The sequence below is a fragment of the Neopelma chrysocephalum genome, unplaced genomic scaffold (assembly GCF_003984885.1).
Source record: "Neopelma chrysocephalum unplaced genomic scaffold, ASM398488v2 Primary Assembly neopelma1_80b, whole genome shotgun sequence".
Classification (NCBI taxonomy): Eukaryota; Metazoa; Chordata; class Aves; order Passeriformes; family Pipridae; genus Neopelma; species Neopelma chrysocephalum.
Window position 1 is genome coordinate 14,905,470 of NW_020897742.1, and position 19,216 is coordinate 14,924,685.

At 34.0% G+C, this 19,216-nt stretch overlaps 1 protein-coding gene across 2 annotated transcripts in view; it reads right to left on the minus strand.

Moving 5' to 3' along the window:
- ANGPT2 (angiopoietin 2) overlaps positions 1 to 19,216 on the minus strand; it is a 42,401-nt gene that overhangs the window by 3,838 nt on the left and 19,347 nt on the right. The window contains exons 2-7 of one of the 2 annotated variants that reach the window (XM_027690272.1): positions 16,151 to 16,306; positions 13,995 to 14,116; positions 12,145 to 12,377; positions 9,760 to 9,887; positions 2,999 to 3,100; positions 2,292 to 2,458 (exon numbers count right to left, since the gene is read on the minus strand). In XM_027690272.1, the coding sequence (XP_027546073.1) occupies positions 2,292 to 2,458; positions 2,999 to 3,100; positions 9,760 to 9,887; positions 12,145 to 12,377; positions 13,995 to 14,116; positions 16,151 to 16,306 (908 nt within the window). The remainder of the gene's footprint in view (positions 1 to 2,291; positions 2,459 to 2,998; positions 3,101 to 9,759; positions 9,888 to 12,144; positions 12,378 to 13,994; positions 14,117 to 16,150; positions 16,307 to 19,216) is intronic. The other variant, XM_027690273.1, reaches the window with a different exon arrangement.

A 19,216-nucleotide genomic window follows, 5' to 3' on the forward strand; every position in this document is an offset into this window, starting at 1 on the left:
CTCTGAGGAGAATTAGCTTGTCCCTGGATCAATCTTTATCTTGCATGTAATTCTCTGCTTATGATAGAAGTTGTCTTTGGGAGTTTAACATGTTATTTTAACACATTTTATGTTCCTTATTTGGAAACATATTGAATTAATGAATTTTTACTCATTTAGGTTTCAAAAGATCAGCTCATTACAGATTTTCCCAAAAATGTCTTTCCAAAAAATTATTGTTTTTTTCTTAAGGTGAGTTCAAAATTATGTAAGCCAATTTATAACATAAATTATATTAAAATTTCCAAGTATAATGTATGCACCTAGGCTTGATCCTTAAATATAATTTGAAGTCTAATGTAAGCACAGTATTATTCATTTACTGTTATTAATAATTTTTTTAAAGTACAGCTTAATATAAAAGACGATGAGAGGCAGTGGATGGAAATCGAAATGAGAGGTTCTGACTAGATATCAGGAAAAACTTTTTCTGCCACAAGGACAGACAAGCAGGTTGTGCAGTCTCCACCTTTGGAGGTTATCAAGACATAACTGAAAAGCCCTGAGCAACCTGGTTTGACTTCTTAGCTTTGAGGTCAGAAAGTTTGATTCAAAGTCCATTCTGATCTCAGTTTTTCTATAAAGAAATTTCAGTTTTATGGTCCAACTCATAGTCTTTCCAGCATTTGGAATGTATTAATCTTTTTTTATGTAATGAATCACAGATTCATAGAATGGTTTGGGTTGGAAGGGACTTTAAAGATCACCTAGTTCCAGTCCCCCTGCCATGGGCAGAGACACTTTCACTAAACCATATTGCTCAAAGCCCTGTCCAGCCTGGCCTAGAACACTGCCCCCCAGATGGGGCATCGAAGATACTCTTAATTGAATACTTTCTTTGGTTTTTTTCTTTTTCATAATGTTAAATATATTCTTTAAACCACTCCATTTTATGATGCATTCCATGTTTGGTTGCATATTATAAGAAAGTTTCTTTTACCATCTTAGTTTTCAGTAATTATTTTTTAATATTGTAAATAGACAAGGGTAATGACCCAATTTGCAAAGGTTGCCTTTCTAAGTATTTTAAAGCATTACTTAAAAAAAAAAATCTCTGCTGTAGATTCTGACTGCTTCCAGATGAAAAAATATTTACTTTGGAGTTGAGACAACTGTATACTACCAAAGCATTAAGATCTAATGTTTTGTGGGGGGCAGATGCTGATGGTTTGGAATTGCTTTGCTTGCATATAAGACTTGAGTTGAAATAACAGCATCAGTTCTCTCAGGTGTCAGATTGACTTCATTTACAACAAATAGCTGCTAGAAATCTTGGAGAAATTCACCTAAATGTAGGTAATTTTTCTGTCCAGTCACCTAAAGCTCCATGATTCTGTATGATTATTAAAAAGAAACATTTCATGGACCATGTAGTAGGAAAGCATGTTATACTGTGGAGTCTCTAGTTTCTTCTCGAACAAATCAAACAGTATCTACTGCATTTACAGAGAGCCGGGAGAATGAACTATGAACTGCCCATATATTTCAGCTGTGGATGAAATTATTTCAAAATGTATAATACTGTGATACTACTAAAAGTGTATATTACTATGATAGTATTTATATAAAAAGTATTTCTTTAAAATGTATATTATTTCTTATTCTAACTAAGATGTAAGAAGAAATTATGAAGCTTTACATTTTACAGGATGATGGGAGCATAATTAATAGGTCCATTAAAATCTGGTGTTTAAATTAAGAAGTTTGTTGGTGTGTAAAATGCACATTTGCTTCATTTTCACAGGTAAGAGAGTTATTCTTTGAGAATCTTAGCCAGTGGGTTGTGGAAGCATAAGGCCAGATTACCTCAGTGTGCTCTTCATGACAATAGAACAGTTCCTACTAACCACTGACTTAAGTGGAAAATCCTTTATCTTAGTCATCCACCTTCCAGAAATGTATTTATTGCAGGGAATCAGGATTTGATAGCAACTGCAGAGAGGTTCCTATTGTCCTGATGACTCTGCACTCCCATCTACTATACTGGCACATGTATCCTATCTTATTCCCTACCATCTCTTTATCTTTGCATTTTTTTGTTACACTCACCCAGTGTGCACTAGTAAAATACACATTTTCTCCTTTGGAAAAAGAAATAATTTTTTTAGGCAATAGGTAAAAAAAATGGAGCAAACATTATTTTCTGAGTGAAAAATAGTCATGATTTGTACAAAATAAGTCCATGCATCTACCCAGTTTAGAATGATTACTATCAGAGCTTTGTTTTATTCAAGTCTGATTTTTCTGCTTACCTGTATTTTAGTTCTTCACTTGCTAGAGAGAAGTGGTCATACAATGAATACGCCTCATTTCCTTCCCAGTCTTTCAGGTGTATTTTAAGAACATAACGCTTCTGATTAGTCAATTGAGAAACAAACTCATTTCCCAGCCAGTATTCCCCAGCAGGATCACCAAATCCCTGTAATTCAAGGTGTAATATTTTAAACTATATGTTATATTAAAGCTTTGTTTTGTTGGGGTTTTTTGTTTGATTTTGAAATTATCACTTTATCTGTTTTTAAGTTTAATAGTTTTCAAGTCTGTCAACTGAGAATTTTACTGTGTCTATGAGGGTTATTGGTCTGTAATATTTCAAAAAGTTAATTTCGGCAAAGACAAGCTCAGGAATCTGAAACAGTGAATCAGTATTACTTCATGGATTTGGAGCAGTTTCGACTGTTGCCACTAGAAACACAAATATAAATAACTCAAAAAATGTAGACATATGATGGAACAGTTGATTAAAGAAAAGTAAGGTTTCTCTTTGAAAACAAACATCACACTTGCAAGTCTGCTTAGACAAACAACTTATTCGACTCTGACATTTTCTAAATGAGCATCTAAGGACATAGACAACTTTTTAAAGTTGTTTACATTCTGATGCTATTAATGTAACTTTAGTGTATTAGATTTCAGATAATAATAACTAATATTTAAGGCTTCAGAAAACATTGCTTACCATCTTGTACTCTTTCCATGTCCGGTGAAAGTCCACACTGCCATCTTCACGTCTCTGAATAACTGTCCAACCTCCTCCACCAGTTTCCATGTCACAGTATGCCTGTCAGAGTAAGTATGTAACAGCATTAGTCATAGCAAAACAAAACCAGAAAGGCAAGTTGTGCAAAATATATGTTAAAAATGCAGGTTTTTCATAGCTGTCATACAAATCAGTTGTGGTTGTCCACAAATAAATGTGATTCCTCTGTATATTCCTCTGTATCACACTTAACAGAATACAAATGACACTTTAAAAATAGCTGGTAGCTGCTGTTAAAGGAAGAAAAAAAAAAGGAATGTAATTTCTTATTCTATACTTCCCTCTTGCACTGGTATTTTTGTGAGTTTCCTTGTGATATATTTTTTCTAAAAGATGTTTTCACTTCTCCGTCTTTTTTGTGAGAGATCTGTTCAAGTTTCCCATGGCTTTTCAGAGTATACTGTCAAGTTCAGGCAGTGAGCAAACTGAAATATATTTTTATTTCCACAGTCATTGTTCAGTGCCTTTGCAAATGGTCTGACCCCAAGTTAAATGTAAGTGTAGAACAGTTATTATCTCAAACTTAAATCCTGAAGCCATGTTATACAGACTGCAATGGATATCTTATATTCTTGAACAAAAAGGTAACAACTATAAGATGTTTCCAAATATTCCTAAATCACCTTTGATTTTACCAAGTCATTGCTAAAACTTTGAAAGGACTGACATGTAATAGGCAGTTGACTGAACTCAGTTTTAGAATTCCCAATAAATGCATCTCTGGGACAGTAAAATTCAAGTTTAGAGGTGTCTTGTTCAGTCAATCTCCTTCTAGATTAAATCACTACAATGTCAGAGATGAAAGGTATTACTGAAGGTGCCAATGTATTGGGGAGATGCTGATGGAAAAAAAATCTTTTGACAATTAACAGGAATTTTGGAGTGATGTTTGGGAGAAATAGGGGACAAATTAACAAGAAAATTTTGTAAATATGTGAATATCTAGTACAATTTTTCTTGAGAAAGGATTTTAAATTGTTGCATCTAATTCTGCTTTTCTGAAACTAACAGAACTTATAGCTAGATGTGTGAAGTTAGCGGAGATAAGCTGGTATAACTCAGTACGATGAAAGGCAAAGTGAAGTCAGTATCTGTTTAAATTGCATGTTAGTACCAATACTGTCTTTAAGAAAAATATTAAATTGCTTGTACAAGTATTCCTGTCTGGAGAGTTCACAGTTAATGTTCTCTCATTTTTAAGTTTAATTTTTTTTTACCACTTCCTGCCAAGATACTAAAGTTCTGAGTCTTCTTCAGAATTATTTCATATCTTTGAAAAGTTTTTATATTCTGTTGTGAGTATTAAACTACATTAACTTCTAATCTGTATTCTAGATCTTTCATCTATTAAGTGAAGCTGCATCTTCCCATTTACAGCTGTGGAGCTAAGATTTGACTTCTTACACTTTGATAGGATATTTAATCTGTAGAGACTAATTAAATAAATAAATAAATAAAAAACCTAGCCAAGCATTTCAGTATGAATTTGGATGTTTCCTTCCTTGTTTAAAAATTCTCTCAGTGGTCTTACTTAGTAATAAGTTATTACTGCTGCTTGTCACAATGTGCCTATAGATGTCCCAAATCATGACTGAATGACACTGAAGCTGTATGGCTTTTTCATCCTCTTCTTTGGGTCACTGGCTTATCAGTGTTAGCAGTTAGCAGATTTGAGCTCTTTGAACTGTTAAACATCTCGGAAATTCAATGAAAAATATGACTTCAGAGAAGCCAGAATTTCCTTCTGTCCTATGGCAGTTTTATATGTGTCGTTTTAGGAAGTAAGGTGTACTCCTTACTAAATTTTCAATGTAGTTGGCTCTTTTAGGGTATGTGGATTGTACGTATATGGTACACACACGCATGTATATATTTATATAATTCAAACAGGGTATTTACAGTTCAAGCAGTGTCATATATACTGTTCAAAGGCATCAGACTTTTGAAGGGAAAGAAAGCCCTTACAGCTGGAAATATCAAGTATATTAGTGTTTCAATAGGCTGTAGCACATTAGAAATCCAAAGCAGATACTCTATTTTAAGCTTATATCTAGACTCTTTGTTCAACATCAGAGAATTGTAAGACATTCAATTTGAGATTTTTGAAAATATAAAATACATAAGGAAAAGAGTTGGATTAGGGATTACTTCCTAAAGTATATCATGTGAGTGGAATTTAATTGAAAGCAGCAACTTTAATTTGTACTGATGTGTGCAATTCCTTACATCTCAAAGCCTGGTTTTTTCTTTGTTTTTACTTACATCTTTATTTAATGATCGGTTAAAAATTGGTAACAGTACATAAATTAAATTTAGTAAAATAAAAATTGCCTTGTAAAGGAAAGGCAGAAGATGTAAGAGATCAGTCTGTTTCAGAAAGCTAACTCATGAAGTGTAATCTATATGTATATGTGAAAACTAATTTCCACAGAGGGCTATGAGGAAGGGTACTAAGAATGGGCTAAAGCAGATGCAGATACTTTTGTTAAGCATTGCTAAAGTTAAAAAGCTGATTTAACAGTGGTAAAATATCGTTGGTTATAGAGAAAGTTGTTGATTCTGAAGCTTCACCCCACTTGAAAGAACAATATAAGCAGTTAGATGGAGAACAGAACTGTTTCACCCTTCTCTGAAACATGGAGATTTAAGTATGTACAGTAGGAGCCCATGTATTAATTTACTTGAGCCGCAAGTCCAGTCGATATTGCTACTGTAGATATTAATTGATGGGTTTTTTGCATGTTACATTCAATTTCCTTGATGCCTATCATCTAAATTTTGATTCAGTAGGAATTATTACTTTGAAGAAATAAATGCCTTTAAATAGCACTTTATTTTGTTCTAATGAGATTAAAATATTCTCGAACAGTGAATGACTGTGGATGTTCTATATAAAACATTCCTGTAACAGGCAGGAAAGTAAGCGAATGGTAAGACAACTAGCTGTTATAGGCACTGTAGGTTTGTTGGGATAAATGCTGGGGTACTGCAAATTTGTTCCCAAAGGGAAAGGCAAATCACTAGGAACTGAAACACATAAGAAATTGGAGATGTCCATAAAAATCTCATATAGATTTATTTTACCAGTAACGATTTTAAGAAGTTTATGTAAATTTGGGAGTATAATATTTCCACACCAAAAAAATTTAATGTCAGTCATCTCTAAGGCTTTCTTTTATCCCTCGTTACTACAACAGAACTCTTCTGACCTTTCAACCTAGCCTAGGTTTTATATTCAAAAGGAAGACATGTAATATTTGATAAAACTAGTAAAAATAGATACCAAGATTAGGCAGGCAACAGGAGTCTTCAAACAGATGCCAAAAAGAATAAAGAGATTATCCTCTCGAGTTACAACAAATTGAATGAGGAATATTTGAAGTATCTTGTGAGCTGCTTCAGTGCTTACAATTCTAGCAGCTGTAGCACTGTGAGAGGGTATTTGGGGTGTGTTTTCAGACCTACTTTGTGAATGGTAAGGCTCAGGCTGACTTATCAGGATGAAGATCCACTACAGTTTTTGTGCTAAAGCAAGTGCAGTTCAATGATTTTGTACTCTGCTTTCTCTATCTCCTAGAGATGTGACTAGATAAGAACTGCAGTCTGAGTTTCCTTGTTCTGGAAAAAATAACTAGACACACTGTTTATAATTTAATTTACCCTTATACCAGGTACCAGTGAAAAGACAGATGATGAGACTTCTAAGATTGACAGAAAATAACCCAAATCATCTTACTTATTCTTACTGTATTGGTGAATCTACACATATGATCTTTTTTAATGCTTGGCATTGGAAACAATGTGTATGTGTATTTTAGACATAAAGTCCATGGCATAAGCTCCTTTTGAAATTACTAGCTAGTTTTTTGGAAGGTTATGATAAACCATTTTGTTGGTAAATTCAACCTTGCCCAAATCACTTTCTGCGAGAAAGTTTTGGTTAAAAGGCCTTGGCTCTGAATGTGTGTCAGTTCTGGGACAAAAATTCAGCTAAACATGGGTGGAAATAGGAAAAAGCTTAGCCGCTGTTTCAGTCACTATTTTAAGCTTTGGGGTAATACGTTGGTAACAGTTTTATGTACTCTGCTTGGTTAAAACCAGGAGGTTAATTGGTTCATGTGGTTGCTGTAAACATGAATCTATTGACTTTTCTTGGGTTTACCTCTGCCATTTTTCCTTGTGTCAGCAGTCTTTTACTGTTTTTCCTCAGTGTTTTTAAAAGGACTTAGCTTTTGTCCTGGTGCAGAACAGGAAAGCTTGAAAATATTAATGGAATTAAATAATTGTTTTCCTCTCGACTCTCATATGCAGTTCCTTAGTTTTGGATTATGATGGGAGACAAATTAGTAAAGTGGGATCAGTTACAGATTACACAGGAGTTGTTTATAAGCCCATTGGGAGGTCAGAAGGTGTTACAAGAGGAAAAGATGAAAACATAAACAGCAGTGCAGCACTTTTGGCAAATAAAAAAGGTCACTCTGTTTCCTGGTCTGAGTAGCCATCCACATCATAAACAGTTGAAAATGGTGTAACATGTTGATTATCCCTAAACCTTCACTTCCCTTGACAACTCCTCTATATTTGTATAAAAAATCAGCATCAGATTAAAACTTTTTAGTCTCTTATTTTCAATGTCACATGGTAAGTAAAACCTTCCCTGTCTTTTTTTATCCGAAGTGGGCAGAATACGATTTAAATTCTTTAATATAATTAATTACTGACTTAATAGTAATTTAATTAAATTAGTACCTTTTAGCTACTTTTTAGCCTAGTCAGTTACCAAAATGGGTATTTATGTTAAGCGTTTTAAGCCTCCATGTTCAAATGTAAAGCATTTAATATTTTATAGTCTATGAAATTTGTGATTGTACTTTTGAAAATGCAGTGTAAAGTTTATGACAGAAATTTTCATTCTGTAATATGTCCTGCACTTGCATCTGCTTTTAGAAAATTTGCATGCTCTTTATGTTATATATGACAGTAAAATTAAAACCAAAGAAAAACACTTGAGACAAGTAATAGTAAGAGATCCAAGGAATGTAAACCTTCCTGAGATGTCTAACAAAGAATGCTGCAATCTGTTACTTCAGAGATGTAGTAGCTTGCATCTCCTTTAGCTTTTAAATTGTGATTGTAGATATCTATGCTATTTAAATACCATTCAGCTTCACATAATGGCATCTTATGTAACTAATTTTCTTGTGAAACAGATGTATTTAGACTAGAATATTTGACAAGAAAACTAACTTTATTTTCCCCAAGAGAAGCAGACTGTGAATAATTTCTTTGGATGATATCTGCAAAAAAATTGCAGGTTTTATCTATTGTATTTTATAGGTCTTACCCAAACAAATTTCTTATTTCCTTTAGCTGAGAGCTTTGTAAATGTAGAGATCACAGTCTGGCTTGGGCTAAATGAAGTTCTGGCACTTCAAAGAGTAGTCACTAGTGAATTTCATTTCTAAACCTTTGCTATCCAAGCTTGGGGGAAAAATGCTTTCTCTGTCAGGGTTTTACCAATTGCTTTTCCACATGTGACTCATTTTTCTCTGCTTTTTTAAATTTTCTGTTAGTTTTTCTGATGTAATAAAGTAAAGCCTTAGGATTTCCATAAAATATTTCTCTTTTTTTGTGTAAGGAAATGTCTACAGTATAAATTAGAAAATAAAAAAATCAGAAAATTATGAAGTGTTTGTCTAAGAAATATATTAAGCATTTTTTTCATATTCAAATGTCCTTTAGCCTGTTCAGCTGTGTCTGAATGGTTAAAAACAAACATTCATCTTCTGAGCCCCATTCCTCCCAATGCTCACTACAGGTTCTTTATCCTCACAATCCACATGTGACTTTTCTCCCTTTCACATTCTGTTGACTGTTTCAACTGACTTATACTATCTGAAGCTTTATCATTTTATTTATTTCAGTAGATGGAGCATCTGTCAGGCATCCAGTGTTTCATCTACTGAGTGCCATTTTTGGCTCCAGGTCTCTTCTATAGAGTTATGGTATAGGACTTTAACTGAAATTGATGCTGAAGTTCGTTTCAGTTAAACATATAGGGAAAAAATATCCACAGAGAAATTTAAACTGATCTAGTGAAACCACTGCAAACTCACCTTTTATTTAAATCAGAGCAATATTTTCCAGAAAAATCCTCTCTGTTACCCAATGTCAGTTGTGCTGATCTAATTGTTAATGCAAGTGTTACACATATGTCCTTAAAACTCTGTCATGAGTATACATCCATGAGTACTCTTCTGCGTCCCTGATTTTACCTCCTTTTGCCATGTGAAGGGACTTGGGCACGTGAAAGAACTAAGAATTTAAGAGGAGACAGGAGTCTGCAGATCATGCAAGAGCACCTCTGATGGAGTTACAGACTTTATAAAGAAATGTCAGTACATTATTGCTTTAGCTGCGTTAATTTTGCAGAAAAAAAAGAATTAAATTCTGGCATGCTGATGCAAACAACAAAATGCTCATTGATTTTAACTGAGCCGAGATTTCACCTGAAGGACTTTTTTCTTCCTGTTAGATATTCTGACTTAGGAGTGATGAAATGCTTATAAAAAGACCTTGGTAAGTAGTAAACTTCACTATTAACTAGCCTTCAAAATAGCATATTTGCCAGATCAAATAACTTTTAACATCCAGTATGCCTAGGTAGCTCTTTATCCTACCTTCTTCTCTTGTGCGGTGTTTGAAACTGTTAAAGTGTAGATTCCACTTGTTGTCAGTCCAGATTTGAAAGCTTCAGCACAGTCCTTGAAGCTGATTTGCTCCTCTTTAGCTATGAAGTTGTTCTTAGCTGTTAAAAATACAATTGAAATGGAAGGCATTAAGAGGAGACAAATAGAAGTTACTAAGAAGCAATTTATGATGTAATCAGCCTAAAGCTTTGCAGCTCCAAAAGATATGCCTGGCCCTGAAAGAAATGACAGATCAAGATACTTATTATGTATGTTGTTACTTTGTATTATTTAGAGACATTATTCTGATAGGAATCTGGTTGCTTGATACGTTGAAAAATGCCAATATTTATGTTGAATAAGAAAACTTAGGATGTTGCATGACATTCAGTTAAACAGTTTCTGCTTCCACTCATTGCCTTTGCTGGACTCTTACGTGTATTACAACCTATGTGCTCCTTAACTATTACTACATAAATACCTAACTAGAAAGTGATTATATTAATAATCACTTTTGGGCAGTACTCTAATATTGCAAAATCCAGTGTAAGAGTTATGAAATCTTTTATAATACAACAGATTGGTGGAACTGCTCTAACAAAGATTTTAGATATTTTTCTTTGCCCCTGTGCTTAGCAGGAACAAGTTTATATGCACCAAACTGAAGCTTGGCAGCTCAGCCCAACCCACTGAAGAGACATCCCTTCTGGAATTGATTTGTGTAAAAAATACATTTTCATATGTCTAAACCTTCTTATTCTACAGAACAATCTAAGGTTCATCTTTTCGTTCAGTACTTTATAACTATGGAGGTTGGAATTTCCTGGCATTTCACCTGCTGACTGATATTTCATATTTGAACCTTTTGGGGTTGGTTCCGTGTGTTTTCCCTTTGAATTCAATCTAAAAAGCACAGTCAGTTACTACAAAGATTTAGGTGCCATATAAATACATGCTTATATTACAGTTGCTTCTTATGTTTTTTTTAGCTTGCTTATTCATTATTTACCTGTTTAAGTGTTTTGCCTTACATATAAAAATAACACATTCAGTGTTTTGATTGCTTTTCCACACTCTATTGTTTGTATACTGTCTTAGAAGCTTTCCCTGCTAATTTTGTCTTTTTGGCAAACACTCATTATTTTTTCCACTCTGGGTTTAACGGTGCTGTAGCCAACATGACTTTGACTTGTTTACTTATTTGTGCACTAGCATAGCAGATAACATCAGCAGGAACATGTACAGCCTTGGTAATGGCATTTAAGGGGATAGCGTCAGTTATCAAGACAAAAAAACTTGGGATTTACTTTGTTTAGAAAAACCTACAACATCATATTATTTAGGATACTACTGAAAGTAAGGACTTCCGAACACTCTTTTCCTTTTCTGTGATCTAACTTGCAGTAATGTAACACAGACTACCTATACTGTCTTCTATGGTGTAATGACAACTTTTAAAAATTTTTCCTGGTATTTAATTTTAAATCCTTTTATAGGGGTTCTGTATGCTTGTGTATTTTAAGCCCTGAGAACTTTACAGGCAAATGTGCCAGATTCTACAGTCTTTTCTATGGAACAGCTATACCTTCTTAATTTGTCCAGGTTCCATATCAGACATAAAATTCAAGGCAAGGAATGTTTAAGTCCTGTGCAGCCATAACTTTGTAGTTTGTGTGGGGTTTTCTATGGAGCGTGTGAATCTGCATAAATTTGGAAGCTATGCTCTGTGGCTATGATTTGTTGCAGGGTTGTCAGGCAATTAGGGGTGAGATTCTTGCCTATAAATCTGCTAGGCTGAGGGATTTTTAGGATGAACAAGGAAACTTCAGTGGAGGACTTTTGGGAGTACCCGTTGGCCTGGGCTGCTGCTTTCTGTTGTTGGGGGTAAAAACTATGCCTGTGCTGATTCCTTTGCCTTTAGCAGCCACTATAATTTGTCCTTTCTTTGATCAACTCTATGTGCATAAAGCAATGAGAGGTGGCAGAAACAACCTGTGTGAGCCAGGAAGAAATGTTGCAAGCCTACATCATGCAGTCTAACCTAGATTGGTCAATTGGTATATTGCCACACAAGTGAATGCTGTGTGAGATGAATGACACTTAGCATCTCTGTATTTTGTTGAACCACTGGAGAAGTGGGCAGGCAAACCAGTGTAAACCACAGAAGATGAACAAAATGTTGAAAAGAAACCACATAAATGATGTCTTTGTTTCCCTTACTCCCCTTAAAAAGTAGGTTAATCAACTCAGGCAAAAAATACAGACTTTTTGAGAAGCGGAAGTGTGGCAGAACTAGGTGTAAGACTTCATAGGTAATAATGTACATAAATTAGAAAATAGCACAGAAATTATATAAGCATGTCTGCTTTTACTTACAGTTTGGTGTAGATATCATAGTAAGCAAGTTATGAACAGTCTCCATCAGATCATGTTGTTGTTTTTGCAGAACTGAGTTGTTTACTGTAGCTGTAACTAACTGCTTTTCTAGTTCTTCTATAATAGAATTCTGTCTGGATACTAGGACTTGAAGCTGATCTTTTTCATCTTTTATTGACTTCAGCTGAAGTGTGTGCTTGTCTTCCATCTCAAGAACTCTTTTTTCTAGAAAGCTAAATAAAAGATTACAATTAGGCTCCCCAGAAACAATTTTGAACTGATGTCAAGCCTGTTGTAGAAGTTTCTTTCTTCCTAAGTACTCAATTTCATTCTCTGATGCCATATCTGCAGTAGATGACTAAATGAAAGTTTTGTTTCATACATATGCTTTAATTTATTATATAGGTGCATTAATAAAAAACATTGTCTGCTATAGTCTGTATTGCAGGCTTTTTGGGTGTTTGATAATTCAGCATTATTAAAGGAAAGATATAGTGACTAAGATTTCATGAGTTTACCCTATTAAAAGATGAAACTTATTTTCATCTTCAAACAGATGAAACTGTGAACTTTTCAAACATCCTATAATTAAAATATATACTTAATATGAATAAATGTTATGGCATTAAGACGGGGAAACGTGCAAATAGTTACTTGAAGATGTGTTAGCCATCTCCAGGTCTGGAGCTGGTATCATTAGGTCTCTGGATGGAACATTATTTCACTGCTAATTATTCTGATGCAGACACTGAGAAAGCTGATGTTAAAAGATGCATGGCCAGAAGACAGAAGTTCACCTAAAATCCATTGCTATTGTTGAAAAAAAATCCTGAATCTTATGTTTCAAGCAGATTAGCTCAAAGTCAGATTGCCTTTTGTTAGGTGAGAAACAATGCTTTTATGTTTACATGGATGTTACAAGAGTAGTCTAAGGTCTGGTGAGTTCAACACCAAATAAAAGTGACCTTTAAAATTCAGTATTTCCTTTGTTTTCCATTTGATAAGGATGCTTGCTCTTCTTAAGCTGGTAGATAAAACCTTTAGGGAGCATATATAAGTGTAGTAGACTAGTGAACAAAAATGTCAAAACATGTCTCATGGGTTTTTTAAGCTAATTCTTTCAAAATAAAAAGCACTTTGCACATATGGTTCTCATAAAAAAACATGGTTTTGAAGGAGAAAACTTACTGTTATTGCTGCTTTTAAATTTCTCTGTAAACTATTTATTGCCAAAAGTAAAATAAGACCCTGGTGATATGGAAACAAAACCAGCTGAAAAAAGGTATGAGCCTTTGGACCACAGCTGAGTACAGAAAAGGATAAGAATAACAGTTGGATATTGGTCTGAATTTCAAACATTGACTAGTAAGGAACATTGAATGTGATTAGTGTTTTATTTTTCTCATGTTAGAAAAAAATTGTGGCCATGACCTGGTTGTTCATTAGGATAGCTGTGTACTACATGGAAATAAAATTTTGGAGATGTGATTGCACTCAATTAGTTTGCAATTAGTTATCTATTAGTTACTGATAACTTCATCTGAATCAGTCTAAAGAAGAATATAAATTGGCTACAACTGATATACTGAGAAGTATTGCAGTTTCAGCCTTAAGTTCCTCAAATAAAGGAGGACTTTAAATAGTGAAAAATTATATATAAAGAGAATACAAGAAGAAACCTTTATGATCTCCTAGGCTTTAAATAATATATGATTTTTGTAATGAGCATAGCTGGGTGTGGCGAGCTGGTGTACCAGGGCTTATTTTCCTACTTCAGTACATTTGTTTCTAAAACCATTAGAAGGGCACTTCAGGGAATAGCATTTCATTGGGCTGATAGGCAAACTTACCTGTTTTTTTCTTGTAATTTTGTTATCTCATTGGTCTGATCTGAAATCTGTCTTTCAAGTTTGTTTGTTGAAAGAGAGTGTTCCAAAAGCTGAAGTTCAAGTCTGGTTGTCTGGTTTAATACCTAAATAAAATTTACAAAAAAAATTTGACAATTAAGATACTCCTCTTAAATAAATTTTAATTTTGTTATGTTCTGAAATCATGCAAATCTCTTCTTAAGCTTATGATTAAAAAATATATATTTTTCAACACAATGTGGGCACAAATGTTCATGGAATCAGATTGAAGAAGAATACACATAGTTGCACTAATTTTATTATTATGCTACCATATATGAGTAGAAATATTTCAGTAATCTGCTACATTTCTGATCAATGGATGAGAGTTACTGTGTGCTTTAGCTTTGCTATTATACCTTCCCCTCTGTTACGATAATTCTTACTTCATTACTGGAACTGTTATGGTTGTTGCTCAAAGAATGAGTTGAGTTGTTATCTCAGTCTGGTGTAGAAAGTAAGTACTCTCTCACTTGCTGAAATCTTGGCCCAGTCCTAAAATCACTTGATAGTTCCCTCCTAGCTATTTTACTTAATCCCAAACTATATTTTCAAATGTTTTTCATGTGAACCACACTTTTGTCAATTCATTCTTTCCATTTTAATGTTACCTTTTCTAAATGTATTGTTTACACTTTACTTGCATGTTTAAATCAAGAGATGCAGATACTAGGAAACATGGAAGATACTGTTCTGTCTGTATTGGATTGCATTACTTTGAGGCATGTTTTCTAGAAATATTTTCTCATTGTTTTAGAACAGCTTTTTTTAATTCAACAGAATTTGGCTTTCCTTGACAGGAAGAATTGATTACTCATGTCCTTCATGTTAAACAGTCATTCAGGACATGATTTCACACTTAAGTGTAATTGAAAACTATTGCCAAAAGTAAGTGTCCTTGAGAGAGCAATTGTTTGGTTAATTTCCTTATGTTGCTAATTAAGCCTTTAACCCAGTCACCAGTAATTTCAAACAGAGAAGGAAAGTTACAGTCAGGATTTTCTTCCTCTAAGCAAAAAATAATTGAGTAATTTCCATAAAGACATTGCAGTGAATGAATAAATACATTCTGTCAACATGTGTAAAATATTAGGCTCCTGAAAAATGCAATCAGAAAGTTAAATTCAGTACCTCTGTGAGCTATGAACTATCAGTTTATCAAAGAATTCTCAAAGGCTTGTTAAAAAGTGGAATTTTATTCATTGGATGAATTCTACAGATAGTAAAATGTCCAACAAGGATTTTAGGGTTTGTATGCTATTTATATTATATAAAATGTTATGTGCCGCATGCTGTATTCATTATGTGTTTTGGCAGTTATATGTCTGAATTTTCCCACCATGTCTGCAAAAATACAAATATATGCCATTCTACATTGATTGGATTTGTCCTCCTATTAATATCTGCATTCTGTTTAACAGAATGTTAATGCTTTTCAATTAAACCATAATTAAAGATATACCCTTTTTTTTAAAGTAAGTTAGCAAATAATATGTACAGTAGGCAGGTTTACTTCTGTGTGAATATGCTTTTCTAGCAGCCTTCTAATTTCTTTTTTCTTGATTTATCTCAGATTTGTTTATGTATCTCTCTGTTATCCATAATATAGTGCCTTGTGCTGGAACCACTTAGAGTATCTGTGAAAGCATTCATTAAAAAGACACATTTTTCTTGACAAGTTAAAAAAAATAGAAAAGTTTCAATTTTAAGAAGCAATGAACCTGGTAAATGGAGCAAAGTGGTGAATAATCAAGAGAGATATACAATGAAGGTTGTATGAAAGCACACTAGGACCCAACTGATGATTAGATATAGTATAGTAGTTTTAAGTACATTCTGTTTAAAGATTAATGTAACAGTTGTCTTGCTAGACTTACTTCAAATCCTACTGTAAAGGAAATCATTCAGGTGACAACACTGGGCTTGAGATGGAACTAGGTATTATCAAATACTAATGTATCCTTAGGCTGAGTGGAGCTCTTGGTGATAATGATTGACTTCTAATTGTTAACTAAATAGTGTAACAATAAACAGTGTTAAATGTATAGTTGTAGTATTTGGGAAGCAGAAGCATTTTTAGGTTGAAATTCATTACTTACTTGTGCTTCAACATCTGTTAATTTGCGGGTCTGTTCAGCTGTTTGATTTAGTAAGTTTGTGCCTATTTCAATCATTACTGCAGTCTGGTTCTGCACTGCAGTTTGCTGGATCTCTACCATTTCTTTCTTCATACTGTCTTGGATGTAATTCTCAAGCTACATGGGAAAGGAAAGAGAAGATAGTTGCATTCTTTAAAATGTTGGAAAGGGAGGTAGTACAGTAAGCCTGCTTGCTGCCTTGCTGAACAAATTGTTCCTTGTCCTTGTTATGTATTTATGTGAAGTTTCCCAATGTTAAGTTCTGTGAGAGGAAGGGCAAATGTGATAAGGAATGTGTGGCCACTCATTTTCTAAAGGAAGGAACAGAGATTTGCGGTGGTAGATAGAAGGTACAGTGCTAAGAATGCTTGTGGGCACTTGGAAGATTTTCTGCCTTAGTGCTCCCACTATTTTAACCATCAGAGGAGCTTCACCAGCTTTGGCAGCGATGGGAATTTTTTAGAAGACAAAAGTTTAAGAGTTTAGTCATCTTCCTGTATTTACACTTAAATATTTTCAAAAGCATTTTTCATCACATGACTAGTAGTCAGAGAAGAGGTCAGATGTCATTTAAAACTCTTACGTGCACATTTTTGTCAGAGAGAATTTCAAATAAAGACATGAAACCATAGAAAAACCTATAAATACTTTAAATGCTTAGGATTTAGGAATGCAAAAGTTGTTTAAAATACTTGATTCTGAAGTAATTTCTGTAATTAGGCCTTTTTAGTAGTCATTTTGTAACAGAGTACCCAGCTTTCAAGGAAAGCAAGGAGAAAATAAGTAGCAAGGATAAAATTAAAGTAACCTTTTATATGTCTCCTTCCACCTGTCAGGATTATCAAAAAGCAGTCTGATTTTTGTCCACACTTCTTTAATATCATTTTCTCAGTAACGTTGCTAATACTTCATATTTCTTTCATGGCTTATGTTTGAACTCAAAAATCCAGGCCACATGATTTCATTTTTTTCCATTGACTGGTGAAATTTCTAGAAATTTCTCGAATCAAAGTTCTGCTTCAACACTGTTTTAACAAGAGGTTCATAATAAATTTTGAACTTCATGCTGTACCTATAAAGAGGATACTAGCTAATAACAAATAGCTAATGTCATTAAGCACAAATTATAACACGTGACCAATTCCTAATCTAAGTAAAATGGTAAAACAGATTGATATCTTGAATTTTTGAAAATATTATTTTGATAATGCTATCTTGATATGAATGATGGCTTGTAGTAAGGAGAAACTTTGAACATTACTGCATGGCTACTTTCCATATCAGTGAGGAAAAAACATCTTATGATTTCATATTCTATCAAACCACTGATCAGATATAACCATTCCACTTCTGACCAGCTTAAGGTTAACTGGCAGATCTATCAGTTGGAATGTTTCCACCTCAAATATTATTCGAGCAAGGACTGGATTATTTTTTCTGACTTTACAGTTGTTTTTTAAAGGTGGAAAATGAAGAAAACAGGGTATATTAAGAAGTTAAAACCTCTAAAACTCTAAAACTGGTAGTATATTCTTAAGTTTAAAGTAAGCATTATTTCTTTTTGCCCAGTGTGACTGTCAAAGCAGTATTTGTTTGCTCACTCCATTCTTCCCATACAGCTGATGAACTGCAACGCACAACAGAGAGATTTCAGACCTGGCACAAGCTTTGACCCACATCTGCTATGCTGCTGCATAAGTGTACGTACTCCTCTGGTGTACCACAAAGATTTAAAACGAGCCTTTAGGTGCTCTTTGCATAATAATCTTTTTGAATACTAAAACTAAGCATACAGTCAACTGGGTTTTGGCATAATAGTTTGACATGGGTATCTTCAATCACAATCAGACTATGGTAGAGTTGTTCCTCTATTCACAGGATCAGTTCTTAAGTGTTACCTTTTGCTCCAGGATATTACTCGTTTTCAAAAGCTTTCCCATCCAGAGACAAATCTAATTTGACCGAATATGTCGGAATTTTTAAAAAACTTTGGTGACATTTTTTAGGCCAGTTTCTTCTTTTATGCTGAATGAAGATCTGTGCCTTTTAACTGAGTAGTAGTGGTAAGGCATCTTTGGTCCTTGATGATTAGACTGCGAGATGTCAGAGTATAGTGATAACTTAATTTAAAAAGCAGTGCAAGTTGATATTTAGTGCACCATAGTCCAAGTACAGCTCTGTTAAAAGAAGATGGAGATCTCCAGAATGCATTTTATTTGCCTCAATATCACAGTCAAGTATTTTAATACCTTTATAAAGATCAAGGATATGCCCTTGCCTGGCAGACTGAATGCACATCTGCAATTAGAAGGGACATTGGGGGGGAAAAAAGGACATACAGAGGAAAAAAAAAAAAAGTGAGACATCTCAGGTATCAAAGAGCTACTGTATGAGAAAGCATTGAAAATATACATCATCTTTAATTTAGAAAAAAAAGCCCACAAAAAGTAAAAAGAAAGACAGCAATGAATAGATCAACAAAGATAGACTGTTCATGAGCTTTGATTCTTTCATGAAATAGTTGTGGATATTAAAACTCAGTCTTCAAGGTTGGTTCCTTGTTCACTAGAGATCAGAATGAGAATCTCAGCAAAGTCATCTCCGCATACAGGATTACAGAACTGCATGAGTTCTTTGAAATTGTTATCACTGAGTTATTCCAAAACACACAACTAAAAAATGAGTTAATTCTGGGCTTAAAGGTAAGGTAAACATTTTGTGGTAGGCTTAGGGAATTGCCCAGTTTAAACACACAGCTGTAAGGTTACTCTGATTACAGTATGCAAAACCTGTGATTACAATTTAAGGCATCTGGTGGTTCTGGTTGCCAGATTTTTATACCCCTTGTCACCATGCTTTCAACCTTAGCAAGAAGTTGTTTAGACACACAGATCTGCATTTTCATAATTTCTCTTGTTTGAGTATCTGTAAGTATAAGCATATCTCCAAGTATCTGACCTCTTTCAAATAATCTCATTTATGTGGTGAATTCTAAACCATTGAAGTATTCTCTTGATTCCAGTTTAA